Raw genomic sequence first — 19,008 nt, forward strand, 5'->3', positions numbered from 1 at the left:
TTTATGAAAAAGAACAAAAGCATTTACGAAACAAAAAGCATACTAACAACTGTGCCATCCTACTCCTTGGTTAACACATTTTATTATTTGTAAACAGTTAACATTGTTAGAAAAATATTTTAAATTATATTTTACCCTATTTTTTCTTCAGCTTTGTATTTAACTTATTATATGATAGTCAGATTTAACGTATATTTGAACAATGAAAAAATATCAAGATGCGGGGGAAAGTGCAACAACTTATTACAGTGCTAAATTTAATATTATTGATTACTAATAGTTTATGCTAACACCTAACGTTCTTAATTAGATGTATTTAAAACAGTGAACTAAGTGTAACATAACATTCAGAAATACAATCAATAATAGTTTTGTGTTGTTTGTATAGATGAAACGTTTCTAAAATGTATAACGTAACAAAATTAAAGACGATTAAAATCTGTAATCTTTCCACTTGTATGTCATTAGAAAGTACAAGTTTCTGCTTTGTCTGAGGATGGTATCAAAAAGAAGTCTAAGTGTTGAGAAAGCTGTGCTTAATGATAATTAAGGGACTTAAAAGTAAAAAGAGATGCTTCATATTGCTTGACTAATTTTGAAAACTAAGTTATAAATGCAGACGCGATTGGTGCATCAAGCGCTCCAGGCAGCAGAACTGAGCTCCACGCATCCTCCTTCTCTTGGTGCCGCGCTGGGTCTAAATATCTAAATATCTAAACATATGTATCTATATAGCAGGGAGTGTACAGCTTTTTAGTATGGATTACACTTTTCTAAAATGTATTTAAAAAATAAAAACGATTACAATCTAATCTTTCCACGTTTGATCCCAAAATCCCAAGAAAAATAAATCTAAACGGGGAGAAAGCTATGCTGAAAGTTAATTAAGATACTTAGAAGACATAGATAACAATTTATGTTGCATTTGTCTGATTGTGAATAAAAAAATACATATAATTAAACACGCGTTTGCGATTTAAATCAAAACACGATTTAAATCAATATAAATGTTTATATTGTAACGCATACTGTACAGCCTCCATTTCTCTATAAAAAGTTAATAGATCATTTGTGCAGCCTAAGGGAGGGGGGGGTCTAGTCTCAGTGACAGCTGACAATCCTCCATACACTCAAGTGAAAAATTAATAATGCCAATGTAAACGTCGTATTTACAATTTGTTGATAACAGAAATGTTAAGTTCTCTAAAGCTTTGTGATAGTTGACCCAGGCAGCGAAAGATCAGCTACACTGGGAAGATGCGACACCGAAGATATGATTAATAACCTTTTAAATCTGAAGGGAGATCTGAAGGGATCCTCCCCACACTCACATGATAGAAGCAGGAAGTAGAAGCAGGGACAGTTGTCAGAAGGAAAGGTGACTATTCATTGTTATTAAAAATGACTTAAATTCGATCATGTTGTGATAATTAGAAATATAAAAAGTCAATTAATTGTCCATAATATTGCTATTCTATTTTTTCAAAGAAATGTTTGTTAAAAGAAAAGTCACAGCACCAACTGGATTTGAACATACAACCTCTGGTTTAGAAGTCGGGAACATAGACCACCAGGCTACCAGCAAGTTCGCGTGAGCAGAGGTGAAACAGCCCTACACATACAGAATCAACAGACATTGTACAGCGTGTACTACTGTGTTGCAGTATATGCATATAAATATATCGTTATTAATTTCTTTAGATAGGCGATTCCATAGCATATAAGCAGAAAAGCTTAAAACTACCACTTTTTATACACGCTATTTCACATGTTAGTTAAAGACCTCGATGCTTAAAATGTTTAGGGAGAAATGAAACCGATTCCTGGAATCTGACTGGCTGACACCCTTTTGAAGTGGTACCATAATCTCTGGTATACGGAAAAGAAAGGGTAGATAAAAAAGCTTGGATTCTCATGTATCTGATACAAGTATCTTTTAATACAGTCTTTGCTGTGATCTTGAGGATCCTTGTGATATTTTGAGCTCTGGTTGAATGATAAGTGTCGCCGTTTAAATAATTTTAGTTGTTAGAAATTATGAAACGCTCTGTTAAAAGCAAGTGAGTTTTTATGTCCGTTACAGTAAAAGAAAATGCCTGACAAAGTAGGGCTTGGACAGATTCCAAGTGCTTGTACAAATGTGCTTAAGAAATGAGCAAAAAAAGTCATTTATTCCTTTATCATATTGGTTAACTAATGTCCTGTCCTCGTTAGTTAGATCAACGAAATGCTGTGGTGTTTGTCAAAGAAAAAAAGTATTTTCGTTTAAAATGACGTTCAGAAAGAATGTGGACCAGCGTAATACTTTGAGTTTACAGCTTGTCCAAAGTCATTCATTATTAATACTATTAGTAATTTCTTCGGTAAAGGCTTTGATGCATAAAATTTTTCTGCATAATTAAAATATTTATGATAAAGGTAGGTTGTGTACTTTTCCCCAACTGAGCAATCTTGCTTTCATAAAATATACCAACTTTTTAATGACTGATGATTAACATGCTGTAATACACAGTTTAAATTTAAAAGCTCATATGCTGTACATGAGAGGTTAAGCTTTATTGGCTCCTCCTGGCAGTTTTACAAGGTGATTCCAGATACTTTCCGGTATGACGTCAAATGGCATGATACACAGCTTGATACTGCGTTTTGATGCGACACGCCCACCGCGGTGTACTGCGAAATACCCCACCCGTTTTGAATGGCTGCATCTGTAATTGAACATCTTAATCTTAATAGGTTTCCATCTTGCATGCTTCCTTCTAATGAGGAAAATTTCAGTGTAAAGATCCAAAAACAAGGTTCTAGATTGGTAGAAAAGAAAACTTCTTCAGCTTGCAGGGATTGTTATCCTGTAAGTCTGTATGTTGTTCTTTGTGATTTCCTGATTTAACTTATATCTGGAAACAGCAGTCATGAATGGAAAAAAGTAAAAGAGATCTTTGTTGCACATCTCAAGAACGTGAAATATGTGATAGGTTTCCAATGAGTGGATTGTTGTGCAAAATCAAATGGTAGTTTTTCCATTGAACATAACTCTCAGTGTGTATCATGTTTTATCACTACTGAAAAAGGAATCCAAGAATAACTATATACATGTGTTGTAAAATTGTTAAAATCATGCAACGCAATCTAAACTAATTTCTTACAATAGACTTTTAAGAGTTTCTTAATTCTTCTGTCTTGGAATTATAACATTTGGCGTTTAATTTTTGTAGTCAAAGGATAAAATGTACCCACCTTTTAAATGTTAGAAACATCAAATTCTATCAGTTTCTCTGTTAGATAAAGCATCTGTATTCTACTAAAATCTACTTACAAATACAACCCCTTTCCATTTTACACATGGAAAAAATAACCAAAATATGCATTATGAAAACAACCAATCTACAAAGAAGAAATCCACCTTAATATCCATAAATAATTGACCTGTTCTCATTGATTATATTATACAAGACTAGTAGTCATGTCATATAAGTCACATGCTGTGAAAGTGAACTTTATGCTACCAAAATGTTTTTTTTATATATATTTATGATTAAATAGCATATGTTTATGCAGTGTTCCAGTGGTTTGAAAATAGCCAATGTCCCAGAAATTTAATATTAAATGTGTCTTTTAGCCTTAGTGACAAGCTTTCATTCCTGAAACATAAGGTGATTCCTGAGATCTACAGATGCATTCCTGCTGCTCTGTACAGTCTACGAAGTCTGGTACTGGAAGGCCAGACAGTATCATTACAGATTTGTTCCAGATCATAAAGGTGGGCACCACTGGTAGAATGAAGGAGATGTCAAAGGTGTGTAGATGCTGGGAATTCATAGCATCATAGAAAGACAAGATATTGTTATCATAGTCCAAGAGTATGCCCAGTCTCCTTAGCTGTAGGCTTGCATCTACAAGCATCTCCTTGCTGTTGTGCCGAACAGTAAAGTTGTTATTGCAACGTGCGAACACCCAAGAGGAGGAGTTCTTCCCATTCCACTCATTCTTTGGGGCTGATTTATAAGCCACACCAGCTGCATACCTTGATAAAACACAACAAAGGTAAAGCTAGGTAAACAGAGAAGATCTCATTTATGACGGCACTGTATCATAATTGTTTTATAAATATACTCCAAAGGATCACAAATTATGAACTTATTAATAAGAATCTTTACTTCTAAATTAGAAGGACCTGAATTATACTAAATTAAACATTGCACACAAAATAAGTCAGTGGTGACTTTCACAGTTTCTAACCAGGGTGATGACTTTAAGGTGTATCACAAACAAAAATCATAAGATTGTTAGTAGTTCATTGAAGGTAAGCAATTACATGTGCATATCAGTGTACGATAACTCTTAGTAAAAAATCTCATTCTAATTTTGGGGGCAAGTTAACCTTTTTACTTGTTAGCTTGTTTGTTAGGGCTCAGTGCTCTGAGCGTATTACAGAAGTAATATCACTCCGTTGAAATCTAGCTTTGGAGGACAGGTCCTTTTACATAGGAATTATGTAAAATTAGAGCTAGGAATTAGAGCAAGTAGAGCAAAGCTACAGTGTTACATGTGTAAGTACTTAAAATGAATCTATCCCTTTTCCATGCAAGACAACTATGACCTTACAATGTACAGGTTCCCAGTAGGACCTCCCAGTAATGACAGCCACTGTCAATGAAGACATTTCCAGCTGCTCCATAGGATCCAGTGCTGCTGAACCGCTCTGGTGTGTGACTCTTCTTCAGTGAGCTTTCATCTTTCTCCATTGTCAAGCAGTCATTTGACAGGCGTAATTTCTTGTGGGCTGTTTTGGGATCCAACTTGAAAGGCTGACCTAGAATCATTCAAAGAAAGCATAATAAATTGTCTTCCTAATCAACCAAATTTCCTGTAGCATGACAGAATATATAAAAAAAGAAAATCTCTTTAAAAATCCAGAAGGGAAAGAATTCAGAGAATTAAGAAACAAGTCATAAAGTTAATAAAAGCTAGCTTTGTCTTTCAAAGATCTTTCCCTTAATTTCACTGAAGGTGGGAGCAACCCCATCACCATATATCCACCTCCTTTTCCACCCAAGAGAAAAGGTATTGCTTATAGAATCAGTTATATAAAAGATTAAATAATATTTAGTACCTTGAGTTCATAATCTGATTAAATTATATTTATTATATTGTCATATATTTATGATAAAATACACATTTGTTTTGTTCGGTAAATTACTTTGTACAACAAACTAAGAAGAAAAGATACTTCTGAGCTGAAGATGGCACAGCTACAATAGAAGCTGAAAGTATTCAACTTATAACTCTGGACTTGACATTAAAACCACACACTTAAATCTCCCACCCTAGTTTAGTGTGTTACAATGCATTGGAGGAATAAAGGAATAAAAACAATGGTTCTATTTGCATTGTGTTTCTCAAGTTACATTATTTTAGAATACAGTAGTGAAATAAGAAAGAAGGTGTACACAGAAAAGTATAACGTAGAGCCCTTCTTAAATGTTTTGACATTAAGCCTTCCATTTTGAGCTAAATATTTTTTTAAAGAAACTCCTCAAGTATTCCAAACATAGAAAATTTAATCTGGTTAAAATAAACTTTTAACAGAAACTTACTTTCACTGTAAATCCAATGAGTTGTAAAGAACTATTTGTTGAAAAAGTCATATTGTCTTCAATAAAATGATAGCAGTTAACAAAATACCTTGAGTACCAATAAAGAACAATTAACTTGACATAAATAGAATTATTGGGTCAATAAACAGAATTCATGACTGTTGTATCAATAAAGTTATATTCAGAAGGTTGAGTAATGTTATATCTAAGATGTTATTACATTTCTTTCATTGCGTCTTAGAAATGTATATATTGAAAGTTGGAATTCAAAGTGCGCAACACAGACATGTACCATGGGTAATTGGCTACGTCATCACGCGTCATACCGCAGTACGTGATTGGTTGACCGACAGGGGCACTCGTGGTGCGTTGGTTGGTCGTAGAAAGATTTAAATGTCTTTACTGTGCCTGTTTTAGTATTGAATATTTATATGGAATTTTACCACTGAAGAGAAATCTTAGTAGCTGAGCATAAAAAGAATAGGAGCATAACGCGTGTGAAGGCCATAAACAATATAAATTTTGGAACATAAACATACAGTATTACAGTATATGGCTGGTCTCGGTACTTTAAAGAACAAATACACACCAGTTTTTCATTTCTCCCTAAACATTTTAAGCATCGAAGTCTTTAACTAACATGTGAAATAACGTGTATAAAAAGTGGTAGTTTTAAGCTTTTCTGCGAATACTCGATACCGGAGTCAACAAGCATACTTTTAGAATTTGATTAATAGGGAATATAATATGGAAGCGCTTATCTAAAGAAATTATTAACGATATAATTATATTCAGCTACTGCAACACAAGAATAGTATACGCTGTACAATGTCTGTTGATACTGTATATGTAGGGCTGTTTCACCACCCCTCATCTGACTGTGTGAGTAGTCTGGTGGTCTAGGTACCAGACTTGTAAACAATAGGTTGGGTGTTCAAATCCAGCTGGTGCCATAACTTTTCCTTTAACAAACATTTCTTTGAAATAATAGAATAGCAAAATTATGGACAATTAATTGACTTTTTATATTTCTAAATATCACAACATGTTCAAATCTAAGTCATTTTTTAATAACAATTTTTAATAGTCACCCTCTTTCCTTCTGACAACGGTTCCTGCTTCTGCTTCCTGCTTCTTTAGATCTCCCTTCAGATTTAAAAGGTTATTAATAATATCTTCGATGTCGCATCTTCCAAGTGTAGCTGATCTTTTGCTGCCTGGGTAAACTATCACAAAGCTTTAGAGAACTTATCATTTCTATTATCAATAAATTGTAAATATGACGTTTACATTAGCGTTATTAATTTTTCACTTGAGTGTATGGAGGATTGTCAGCTGTCACTAAGAGCAGACCCCCCCTCTTAGGCTGCGCAAACAATCTTTTAAATTTTTATAGAGAAATGGAGGCTGTACAGTATGTGTTACAATATAAACATTTACTGTCAAACTTTAAATCAACAATTGATTTAAAGACGATCTGTCAAAGTGCAATGAAACCTATTACTTGATTCTGATGGACGCCCAGTCCCGCCAGGGATTAAAAAAAAACATGGAATCGCGTATCTAAAGAAATAATAGTATAACTATGTTCAGGCACAAACAGTAGCATGTTACATTATTAATTTGGGTGTCTCCTCTTGCCAGAAAGCTCAAAATTGCATTTTGAGTGCGGTTTTTGACTTTTAAAATTACAACCCATAAATAAAGCTAATACTGTTTAGACTTTTAATTGTTTTAAACTGTATTACAGCAGCACAATGCACAATGCCACATAAATCGCTACCTTTGTCTTCTGCGTAATAATATTCACCTCTCTGTCCAGCAAATTAACAATAGTAATAATAATGAACTTTATTGTATATAGCGCCTTTAAAGATGGCTTCTCAAAGTGCTTTACAGGATAAAAAAAAAACAATAACAACAATACTCTTAGGCTGGGCAAACGGTTTTTATTTTTTTAAAAAAAGAAATAAAAAATGAGATACAGTGATGTGTTCCAGCTTAGACAATGCACGACTTTAAAACCTATAAAAACAGATTTTGAGAGTTAATAACCACTTTTTATGCGCGAAAACAGGTGATCTTTTGCAGCTGACATTTCACTGTTTTAAACGAATAAGAAATTAGATTGCTCATAAATCTAATCACTTATTCTACATAAACACAGCATAATTGCTCTCTAAAAATGCTCTTTTTCTTGTTGGTTTTGGAGACCTTGATTGAAACCGATTTGAGATGTCAGAATGGATTTATTTTCTCTGTATTTCTGTGTGCGCATTTCCTACATTGCTTTGTTTGTCGAGATTTTAACTTTATATTTAGGCTCAGGATTTCAACTATAAATCATACACTAATTACTAGCAGTAAATACTGACGTTTTGCTCCCTCTTACCACAAAAATATATATGTATTGTAGCTGGGATGAACTTTTTTTCATACGTGTCTCAACCTACTGCGACTCGGACAGGGAACGGTTAAAGATCCCGACAAGTCAGGCACCCAGAGGTGGGGGGGGGGGGGGGGCGTCTTTCCGCCTTCATAACTAAAATGCCAAATAGGAGTGGCTTAAGCAACATACACAGTCGTGTAACTGACAGTTTGACGTAGTCTATCGTGTACATTTCGCTTTGTTGCTGATAGATTAAGCTTTCTAAACCCAGCCCCAAAGTCATGCAAATTATTTTTTGCCCTGTTTCATTGGTTAAACGCTATGATCACAAGCACCACCATGGTAACTGGGATGTGTAGTTTTTAATTCAGTTTGAATTATAACTGTACGTATTGTCTTCGTAATTGGCCAGGGCTTTAAAGAGAGGGCGCACCAAAATTTTTCAGTGCTGTCGTCTGAGCTTTAAAGGTACCCCCGTCGTGGAAGAATTTGACCTCAGAACATTTACCCAGCGTAATATTGTATTTCATTGCACTTTGACAGATTGTCTTTAAATCAGTTGTTGTCAGAATATCCCCACTCCAAACAAGAACAAAATTGCAATGATTTTATTAGCTTTTTATTAACTGGCTGTTTCAGTAACTTAAAGTATATATTTAAAGTAATCATTTAACAATATATGTTAATGTTTTAAGATATGTCTATGTTGTGAATGTCTGTAGATTATATCTTATTTTTAGTTTTTTTTAATAAAAACACTTCTTTGAAAAACTAAAATAGCAAATATTATGGATACTACAGTATATTAATAGCAGTATATATCTCGCTCGTTTGCCCTCTCTCTCTCGCTCGCCCTCTCTCAATTTCAATTCAATTCAAGGTGCTTTATTAGCAGGACCGATGGGTACAATCAGTGTTGCCAAAGCAAATAAAATAAAGAGATTCACATGAAACAAAACAAAAAATAAAAGTAATATCAAATCTACAGACATACTGTATTACAGACACTTACAACAAAGACATATTATAAAATACTGACATATACTGTACACAGAAGGAGCATTATTGGCAGACAGGCTCACTGTTCCTCAGGCTGTGACAGGAGATCACATACTGGGCTGCCAGTTCCACTGAGTTCCCTCCTCCCTCTCCCAGTAGGATTGGGACCCGTTGTGATTCTGGCAGGTGTGGGAACTTTGGGATTAGATTTCTGAATTTAGGGAAGAATGTTTCTCTAATCCCAAAGTATCTGTCACAGTACAGTAGGAAGTGCACCTCTGTCTCTATTTCTCCCTGCTGGCAGTGGGAGCACAGCCTGTCCTCTCTGGGCAGCCAGACTGCCTGTGTCGCGCAGTTTCTATGGCCAGGCTGTGGTCACTGAGCCTGTACTTCATCAGGTTCTGTTTCTTTTTGTTGTTTCTTATCTTGGTCAAATATTCGGCTAGTGTGTATTGTCTGTATTGTCTGTTTAGGGTTCTGTAGCATTCCACATGTCTGGGCAGCTTGTTCCCACCTCCCACCCCTCTCTGTGTACAGTAGAGCCTCCTGTCCTGACTGGTGAAGCTCATACAGTTGTGTCTGGAGAGAATCCAGGGTATCAGCTTATGAGCACTCTGTGATTAAATTAATTCTCATTACATTATCATTCCCACTGTGCATAACAAGGAAGACTAATAAACATAATGTTGTTTAATGACAATCTATTGTATATCTCATGCTAAATAGCCAAGTCTAGCCAAAAGAGAAAATATAATTATAATTAAAACGAAATTATAAATGGTTTTTAATTACCATACTTTTATGGTACATGACTTTGCTAAAATGTATTTAAAAATAAAAACGATTGCAATTGGCATGCCTTTAGCTTTTTAACGAAACCTCCTAGAGTAACGAAATTCTTGCGTTGTACAGCTTTTCAGCTAAATATAAAGTATTTATTGCTTACGCCTGAAATTGGAGCTGCTCACCGCGCGGTGAATAGCGACTAATAAGCAGTGAAAACATTTGTCTGTCTTTCTGTAGGGGAAGGGAATCTGATCTGATCTGCAAGGCCCTTTGGCTACAAAACTAAAAATAAGACACACTCTACAGACATTCTTTCGCCAAAGTCAGGAGACATTAGAGCTTGCCACATCTGGACTGTCACACCAACGCATTAGCAAGTTAAAGCTATCCCACTGATCTGCAAGGCCATTTGGCTGCAGCGAATGTGAATTCTGTCTGGCATTGCCAGATTGTGAAAAAATAAAAGTATTTAAATTAAGATGGGGGGTACGGGAGTCATCTCTATGAAACTCTCTCTTATAAAATTAATGTGAAACAAAACAAAACTAAAAATAAGATACAATCTACAGACATTCACAACATAGGCATATCTTAAAACATTTACATATATTGTTGAATTATTACTTTGAATACATGCTTTAAGTTAAAGAAACAGCCAGTTAATAAAATTGTTGCAATTTTGTTCTCGTTTGGAGGTGGGGATATTCTGCCAATTGATTTAAAGACAATCTGTCAAAGTGCAATGAAATATAATATTACACTGGGTAAACGTTCCGAGGTCAAATTCTTCCGCGACAGGGATACCTTTAAAGCGCAGACGACAGCACCGAAAAATTTTGGCGCGCCCTCTCTTTAAAGCCCTGGCCAAATACGAAGACAGTACGTACAGTTATAATTCAAACTGAATTAAAAACTACACATCCCAGTTACCATGGTGGTGCTTGTGATCATTGCGTTTAACCAACGAAACAGGGCAAAAAATTAGTCACATGACTTTGGGGCTGAGTTTCGAAAGCTTAACCTATCAGCAACAAAGCGAAATTTACACGATAGGCTACCTCAAACTGTCAGTTACACGACTGTGTATGTCGGTTAAGCCACTCCTATTTGGCTTTTTAGTTATGGAGGCGGGAAGACACCCCCCCCCCCTCTCTGGGTGCCTGATTTGTCACCATCTTTAACCGTTCCATGTCCGAATCGCAGTAGCTGCGCGTACGAAATATAGTTAATCCCAGCTACAATACATATATATTTTTGTGGTAAGAGGGAGCAAAACATCAGTATTTACTGCTATTAATTAGTGTACAAGGGAAAGAGCAAAGAGGGAATGAGAAGAGTGACAAACTAGTATACTTTACATCTTTTTTTCTGATCCAGGGAAAATCTGATCATGTTTCTCTATAACAATAATAAAAAACTTTATTTTATTATCCACCTTAAAAAGTGTCATCTCAAAGCAATACAGTAGATGTAAAAACAGTTAAAAGGACCACAAATTACTAAGTAAATACATATAAGAAAGACAAGCAGTTAGAGGTGCTACCAAAATTAGAAAATGAAGCAGATACAAGTCTTCTGAAAAGAAAGGTTTAGAGGTTAGATTTAAATGAACTCAGGGTACGTGATTGATATCACTGGGGATACAAATCGAGAGCTCTGGGGTGCAGCTAGAGAAGGTCCTGTCACCCACAGAATGTAGATGTTCTTGAGGACAGCTAGAAGACCAGAGTCAGATGGACAAAGGTGGGGAGTAGACAGATAATAAGCCATATACAGTAGGTACTGAATGAGGATGAGGATTTTGAGGGCTGACTCTAAACCTGATAGGAAGCCAGTGCAAGGACTTGAAGACAGGTGTAATGCATCCCTGTTAGGATTCTCGCTGTCATATTCTGAACATATTGAAGATTGCTAAGTGTGGATTTCATTTCCCCAGTGAACAGGATGTGCATTTATTAATTCTAGAAAAAAAAGCCTTTCTTGATTTACTAGTTCCTAATTTCTCTAGTTCCCTTTAAAATAAACTATTATTCCACAATGCAAAGTATTACATGGCCAGTATTTACATATGATATTTGTGATTTAAAGAAATTAACACAAGCAGCTTTTGGGGATTTAGGTGTTGGCTGAGTTATTGCAGGATAAAAGACTAGAGATGCTGGTAAGAAAGTTGAAGTTGAAGTTGGGAAAGTTGAGGAATACAGTGATAACAAGAACACTTCCTAATGGGGTTAGGCATACTTTTGATGAAGATGATGAAGTTAACAGACTGTAAGTTTACATAGATACTGAAATGAGGATTGTATTTTAGATTTTGTGTAGTGGCTAGCATTGAACTGTGTGTTGGATGCACATGAATTGAAGGAATGGGCAATCATAGCTGATGCTGATCCACAGAGCCAGCATATTAAGATGTTTATAATTAGAGGCAATTTGTTAAAATAACTAGGTATGGATACTGATGTGCAAGAGAGGTGGAAAGGCTGTTTTCTTAAGCCAGCACTATAAAATATTTTATTCTCAGTGAGATGCTGCCATTTCATAGTGGGTTTCTAACACTGTGTTTAGTTCCATCCACACAGTGCCTTTACTTCCATCCATTTTCTAATCTCTTTATCCAGTACAGAGGATTTGGAGCCTATCCCAGTAAGCAACGGACACAAGGAAGAATACACCCTGGACATAGCTCCAGTCCATCACAGGACAGACAGATATAAACACAAACGCACCAGGGCCAGTTTTCCAATCAACCATTTAACTTACCAGTATGTTTTGGAGTGCGACAGGGAGTAATATCACACATATGGAGGAAAACCATGTAATCCAAAGGGAACATGCAAACCCCACACACACAGGATGGCAGGAATTGAACCTAGGACCCCAGTGCTGCAAGATAACAATGCTAACCACTTCGGAAAATAAATCCGTTCTGACATGTCAAATCAGTTTCCAAATCAAATCAAGGTCTCCAAAATGAACAAGAAAAGAGCATTTTCAAAGAGCAATTACACTGTGTTTATATAGAAAAAGTGATTAGAGTTATGAGCAATCTAATTCCTTATTCGTTTAAAACAGTGAAACAGCTGCAAAAGATCACCCGCTTTTGCGCATAAAAAGTGGTTATTAACTCTCGAAATCTGTTTTTATAGGTTTTAAAGTCGTGCGATGTCTAAGTCGGAACATATGATTATATCTCATTTTTTAGTTATTTAAAAAAAAAAAATTAAAATCATTTGCCCAGACTAACAGTATTGTTGTTATTGTTTTTTTTTTATCCTGTAAAGTGCTTTGAGAAGCCACTTTTAAAGGCGCTATATACAATAAAGTTCGTTATTATTACTATTGTTAATTTGCTGGACAGAGAGGTGAACATTATTACGCAGAAGACAAAGGTATCATTGTGCATTGTGCTGCTGTTATAAAAGCCATGGATTTTTTTTAATCCCCGGTGGAACTGGGCATTCATAAGAATCAAGTAATAGGTTTATTCCATGCTGAAAAAAAGAAGAAAGAAAACACATTCCATAAGAATCAGCGCCTTTATATAGTGCCTTTAAAGGTGGCTTCTCAAAACGCTTTACAGGATAAAAACAACAATAACAACAACAACAACAATATTGTATTTCAGTGCACTTTGACAGATCATCTTTAAATCAATTGTTGATTTAAAGTTTGACACTTAATGTTTGTATTGTAACGCATACAGCCTCCATTTCTTAATAAAAATGTAAAAAATCGTTTGCCCAGCCTAAGAGGGGGGGTTGCTCTCAGTGACAGCTGAATATCCTCCATACACTCAAGTGAAAAATTAATAACGCCAATGTAAACGTCGTATTTACAATTTACAAGTTTACCAAGGGAGCTGTGTAAGAATGCGTGGGCAGCAAAAGATCAGCTAAACTGGGAAGATGCAACACCGAAGATATTATTAATAACCTTTTAAATCTGAAGGGAGATCTTAAGGGATTCCCACATGGTAGAAGCAGGAAGCAGAAGCCGGAACTGTTGTCAGAAGGAAGAAGGTGACTATTCATTGTTATTAAAAAATGACTTAGATTCGAACATGTTGTGATCTTTAGAAATATAAAAACTCAATTAATATATTGCTATATATTGCTATTTTATTTTTAAGGAAATGTTTATTAAAAGAAAAGTCATGGCGCTGCCTGTCGTTTACAAGTGCGGCACGTAGACCACAGCGCCACTCCCAAGGTCACGTGACAAGTGGCGAAAAAGCCCTACACAAGCAGTATAAACAGACATTGTACAGCGTGTATTATTGTGTTATAGTACATGAATATAATTATATAGTTATTAATTTCTTTAGATACGCGATTCCATATTATATTCTCTATTAATCAAATTCTAAAAGTTTGCTTGTTTGCTCCAGTATCAAGCATATTCCCAGAAAAGCTTAAAACTACCACTTTTTGTACACACGTTATTTCACATGTTAGTTAAAGACTTCGATGCTTAAAATGTTTAAGGAGAAATAGAATACTGGTGTGAATTTTTTCTTTTAAGTACAGAGACCAGCCATATACAGTTTACATACTGTAATACTGTATGTTTATGTTCCAAAATTAATATCGTTTATGGTCTTCACATGCGTTATGCTCCTATTCTTTTTATGCTCAGCTACTAAGATTTCCCTTCAGTGGTAAAATTCCATATAAATATTCAATACTTAAATGGGCACAGTAAAGACATTAAACACAATAGAAGGATTCTAAGAATGCAAATGTAAAATCATTGCAGAACAATAATTAATGTACATGGAAGACACTGTTTTTGAAACTGTGAGAACTGCAGAAATTAGTGAAAATAGAAGTACTAATACTGTCATGAATGTAGAACACTAAGATGGCAAAACTCTAAGAAATATGCTTAGCTTTGGGGCCATTAGAGATGGCAGTCAGGTATTATATTGCAGCAAATGTTTTTAGTTATACTTTCAGCTGTCCTATACTGTATGTCACTCTTTATGCCATTCTTTGTCACTATTGGTCATTCTTAATTAGAATGATTGCTGTAATAATAAGTCACTTAATTGTCCTGTTTTCTTTCTCTACCAAAATGTACTATGTTTATATGATATTAAAAAAGATTCATAAGAAAACTTAAATACACTCATAACCGGGTATAAGAACGTTCAGTATATGAATTTTCGTTAATCTGAACATGAAGAATTTGTACCTTGTAATTCATTATAAGCACGACATTTCACTAATCTGAATTTAGAAGTCTGAAAGTGACCAACTTTGGGCGAGAACCTTCTGTGAACATTTGAATTCAGCACCACCGAACAGCTGTGACAGACAGCGGATGTAAGGGCAGAAAGGTGGCACTGTCACTAAGGATCTGCACATGTAGTTGGAAAGTTGCCGGCTCAAATCCTGTAGTCAGCAGAGGAATCCTATTCTGTTGGGCCCCTGAGCAAGGCCCTTAACCCCTGTTGTTCTAGGGGTGCTGACCCTGTGCTCTATCTCCAAGCTTCTCTCTACCAGCCTGTGTGTCTCATGGAGCTGGTATATGAAAAGACAAATTCCTAATGCAAGAAATTACATACAGATGCAGCCATTCAAAATGCACGGGGTACGCTGCGGTAAAACGCGGTGGGGTTGTAGCATCAAAATGTAGTATAATACGTCAAACTGGAAATTACCATATGCAAATCAGATTATGTTAATAGTTTCTGGAATCACCTTGTAAAACGCGTGGGGTATTTCGCGGTACACTGTGGTGGGCGTGTCGCATCAAGATGCAGTATCAAGCTGTGTATCACGCCATTTGACGTCATACCGGAAAGTATCAGGAATCACCTTGTAAAACTGCCAGGAGGAGCCAATAAAGCTTAACCTCTCATGTACAACATTTGAGCTTTCAAACTTAAACTGTGTATTACTAATTAATCATCATTCATTAAAAAGTTGGTATATTTGATGAAAGCAAGATTGCTCAGTTGGACAAAAGTACACAACCTACCTTTATCATAAATATTTTAATTATGCAGAAATATTTTATGCATCAAAGCCTTTACCGAAGATATTACTAATAGTATTAATAATGAATGACCTTGGACAAGCTGTAAACTCAAAGTATTATGCTGGTCCACATTCTTTGTAACCTTCTTTTTAAATGAAAATACTTTATTGTCTAATGTCTAATGGTCTTACAAAAACTACAGTATGCTTAAAAGTTTTTAAACTGTTTTTTATTTTTCGGCACAGACAACTTTGCCTGCTAGAGCGCCACAATTCACACTCAACCACATCACAGATCAGTCCCAGTGTATGAGATATTGATGTTTGATCTTTGATCTGAGATTTAATAGAGCTTATCTCTATTATATATATATACATATATTATATAAATCTAAATAGTGAGAAAGCTATACTTAAAGTGAATTAAGGAATTTAGAATGCAAAGATAATGATTTACATTGCGTTGTCAGATTGTGAACCAATAAAGGCATTTAATTAAAAATGGGGAAAATGGGGTTAGACCATTAGACATGCAATACACTTCCTCGTGATCATCTTAGAATTGTTGAGTAAGCTGCAAGTTTTTTTTTATACATAGCATTCAGAAATTCATTCTATCTCATTTGTAATGAATTTGCTGGAACAGAAAACTACTGGGACAATGCTATAATTTAACTACAGATTAACGGGTTATACTTAAGCAGGGACTACACAGAAACCTTGTGTAATTTATTTAATTGGAAACTTTTGCTAATCCAAATGGACTAAAGAGATTAAATAAAATATCACGTTATATTTTTGGCCAGCAGGGCAAAAAGACTTGACATTATTTATAAAACCAAATCACAACCTTTGATGTGCCTAATTTAGAAAAACATTGAAGGAAGCCATTTACACATTTGACACTTATTTAGAAGATTGTTTGTCAGATGCCTTAAATTAGAGAAGGTGAGTTAAGTTAGTGAATGTATTTGTTTCTAAAAGTTAACTCCTGAATACAACTAACAACTTACTGTTGGTCTTGAGCCTGGCAGGCTCACTGTTTCGGCTGCCAGCTTGGTTTATAGCCTTGACAAAAAAAACATAACGTGTGCCACTCTGCAGCCCATGCACTGTGTAGTGGTTCTGTTTGATGTTGGGGACAATCATCCAGCTGTCAACAGAGTTGTATAAACCTATAAAAAGCAAAGAAAAAAATTAGTGGGGATGAACTGTCATTTCACATTAAAAATTGTCCACCATTAGGGAAAAGAAGATTATAACAGGTGAACACAGTACTGACTCACAGGTTGACAATTATAACTGTCCATAGACTTGTGAATGATAAAAAAACTCACATTTCATCACTGTGAATAAAAAAATACATCTCTGCAAATGTGGACCAAAATAATGAAGATATTTTTTTCAGAATGTAGCTGTTATTTAACAATGTAGCAATGTAGTTTGAATATGATTTGTGGTGCGGCATACAGATCCAGCCATTCAGAATGCACACCAGATAATGCAGCACACTGTGCCATGCACCCCTCAAGTAACAGCAGCACTCTGTCCTTTTTAAAAATATATAATTTTGTTAGACTGCACTCCTGTGTAAAATGGCAGGTGGAGCATTTGGGCTGTCACCAGAAAATGCCAGGTTTCAAATCCTGGTCAATGAAACGTTCATAGACTGTAATGTAGCGCATAGTGCTTAAGTGGCACTTTAGCTCACTGGTTTACATGGCTTCCTGCTACACAAAAAGTAACTTGTTCGATTCCTAGACAGACCATTTCTTATTATTTTTACATAGCCGGATATATGTAAAAAATATGATAACTTGTTGTGAACAAGATATGCCTCTTTCAGGTTTACATCCACATTGAGAACATGTATATTTTGTCTCAATCCAAATTTCAGCAACAGATAATCTGAAACAATTTAACTTTAAATTTGGATTATAAAAATGTATTTCACACATATTGTACTGTAGGGTCTTTAAAACCATACAGTACTGTAGCGGCGGGGCTTATTAATAAGACAGAATTAAGTGTTGCTGTGCTTTCCCAAATGAGGCCTCATCTCTCTCTTCATCTCTGTGGTGCAGCCACAGAGAAGCTATTCATGCAGGCTGATTTAAAGATGTTTTCTTTTAATAAGGGACAGCTCCCAAAGGGGGATGCACTTAGCTAAGCCTGGCTATCATGATCAATGGTCATCCATTGGCACCTATCTGTCTAGGGAGTGCCAGATGGACATGTGGACTGCATTCCTAGGTGTCAGGAGTAAGTGACTCATATCTCACCTTGATCAACTAATCAGGGACTGGTAGGGCCGAGTAACCCATGTGGGACTCTGATGCCCATGGAACTTTCAGCCAATGAACGAGCTGAAGTTCCTCCAGGTAAAAACAGGCAACACAGAGGGCCTGAGAGAATTCTGTGGACTTTTCTAAAGGGAATTCAAAGGAGAATTCCAGGGCAGGATGGCCCAGAAGCAGAAGGCTCCCAAGGGCAGGACATTCTCGCAGCGCGCCTCTTGACCATCCTGAGACTCAGCCCGGCAACCACGGAATGGCCAGTGTGTCCGAGTGCCAGAACTTTCCTTTGTTCTAAGAGTCTAGAGCGGAGGTTGCCAGAGAGTAACCAAAGGATCCACCCGAGGTTAGCACCAGCAGCAGGCCTCGTGAACAGGTCAGAACTGTGGACAGCTGAATCACTATTCAGAACTAGTTCTTCATCAGGAACGAACCGGTCCTCTTCCTGACTTGCTGGGACCCACAGTCATCCTTTCTCCTGTGCGCAAACTTTGCTAGTTAAAGCCAACACTAACTAGCCGGTCAGTGAGCATCAGCAGCACACCGTCGCAAGCTGCACAGCACAGTCTGGCACCGAGCCAGAGAGCGCGGATTGGACAGCAACAGCCTGAAACTGTTTCTTTGTGCCCGCAGGAGATCTGAATCCCCAGAGATTGGATGAGTAATCAACTTCACTGCATTACAGCTCGAGAATTCAATTGTAATTACAACCAGTTGATATCAATTTAATTCCTAACAGTTATGTACTTGTTTTGAGTATCTAATATAGAAGTTGTAACCAAGTTCGATTACGAAACAGTCTAAATGAATGATATACTGAACGTATGTCCTCTTGATATATGTAACTCTTCGTAACTGACTGAATATATACCTTTTGTATTCTGATAACTCTCTCGATAAGATCTGTTAGGTTTATATGCATATTCTATGTATTAATAAATGTATCCTCGTGTATTAGT

General features: G+C 36.0%; 1 protein-coding gene across 1 annotated transcript in view; it reads right to left on the minus strand.

The window, feature by feature from the left end:
* Positions 1 to 2,607: 2,607 nt before the first annotated feature.
* The window catches only part of mid2 (midline 2), a 511,887-nt gene continuing 495,486 nt past the window's right edge, over positions 2,608 to 19,008 (minus strand). Inside the window, exons 8-10 of the mRNA XM_088648926.1 lie at positions 16,769 to 16,930; positions 4,606 to 4,813; positions 2,608 to 4,024 (exon numbers count right to left, since the gene is read on the minus strand). Coding sequence (XP_088505052.1) covers positions 3,622 to 4,024; positions 4,606 to 4,813; positions 16,769 to 16,930 — 773 coding nt within the window. The 3' untranslated portion in view covers positions 2,608 to 3,621. The remainder of the gene's footprint in view (positions 4,025 to 4,605; positions 4,814 to 16,768; positions 16,931 to 19,008) is intronic.

The sequence above is a fragment of the Lepisosteus platostomus genome, chromosome 10 (assembly GCF_059453375.1).
Source record: "Lepisosteus platostomus isolate fLepPlt1 chromosome 10, fLepPlt1.hap1, whole genome shotgun sequence".
Lineage (NCBI taxonomy): Eukaryota > Metazoa > Chordata > Actinopteri > Semionotiformes > Lepisosteidae > Lepisosteus > Lepisosteus platostomus.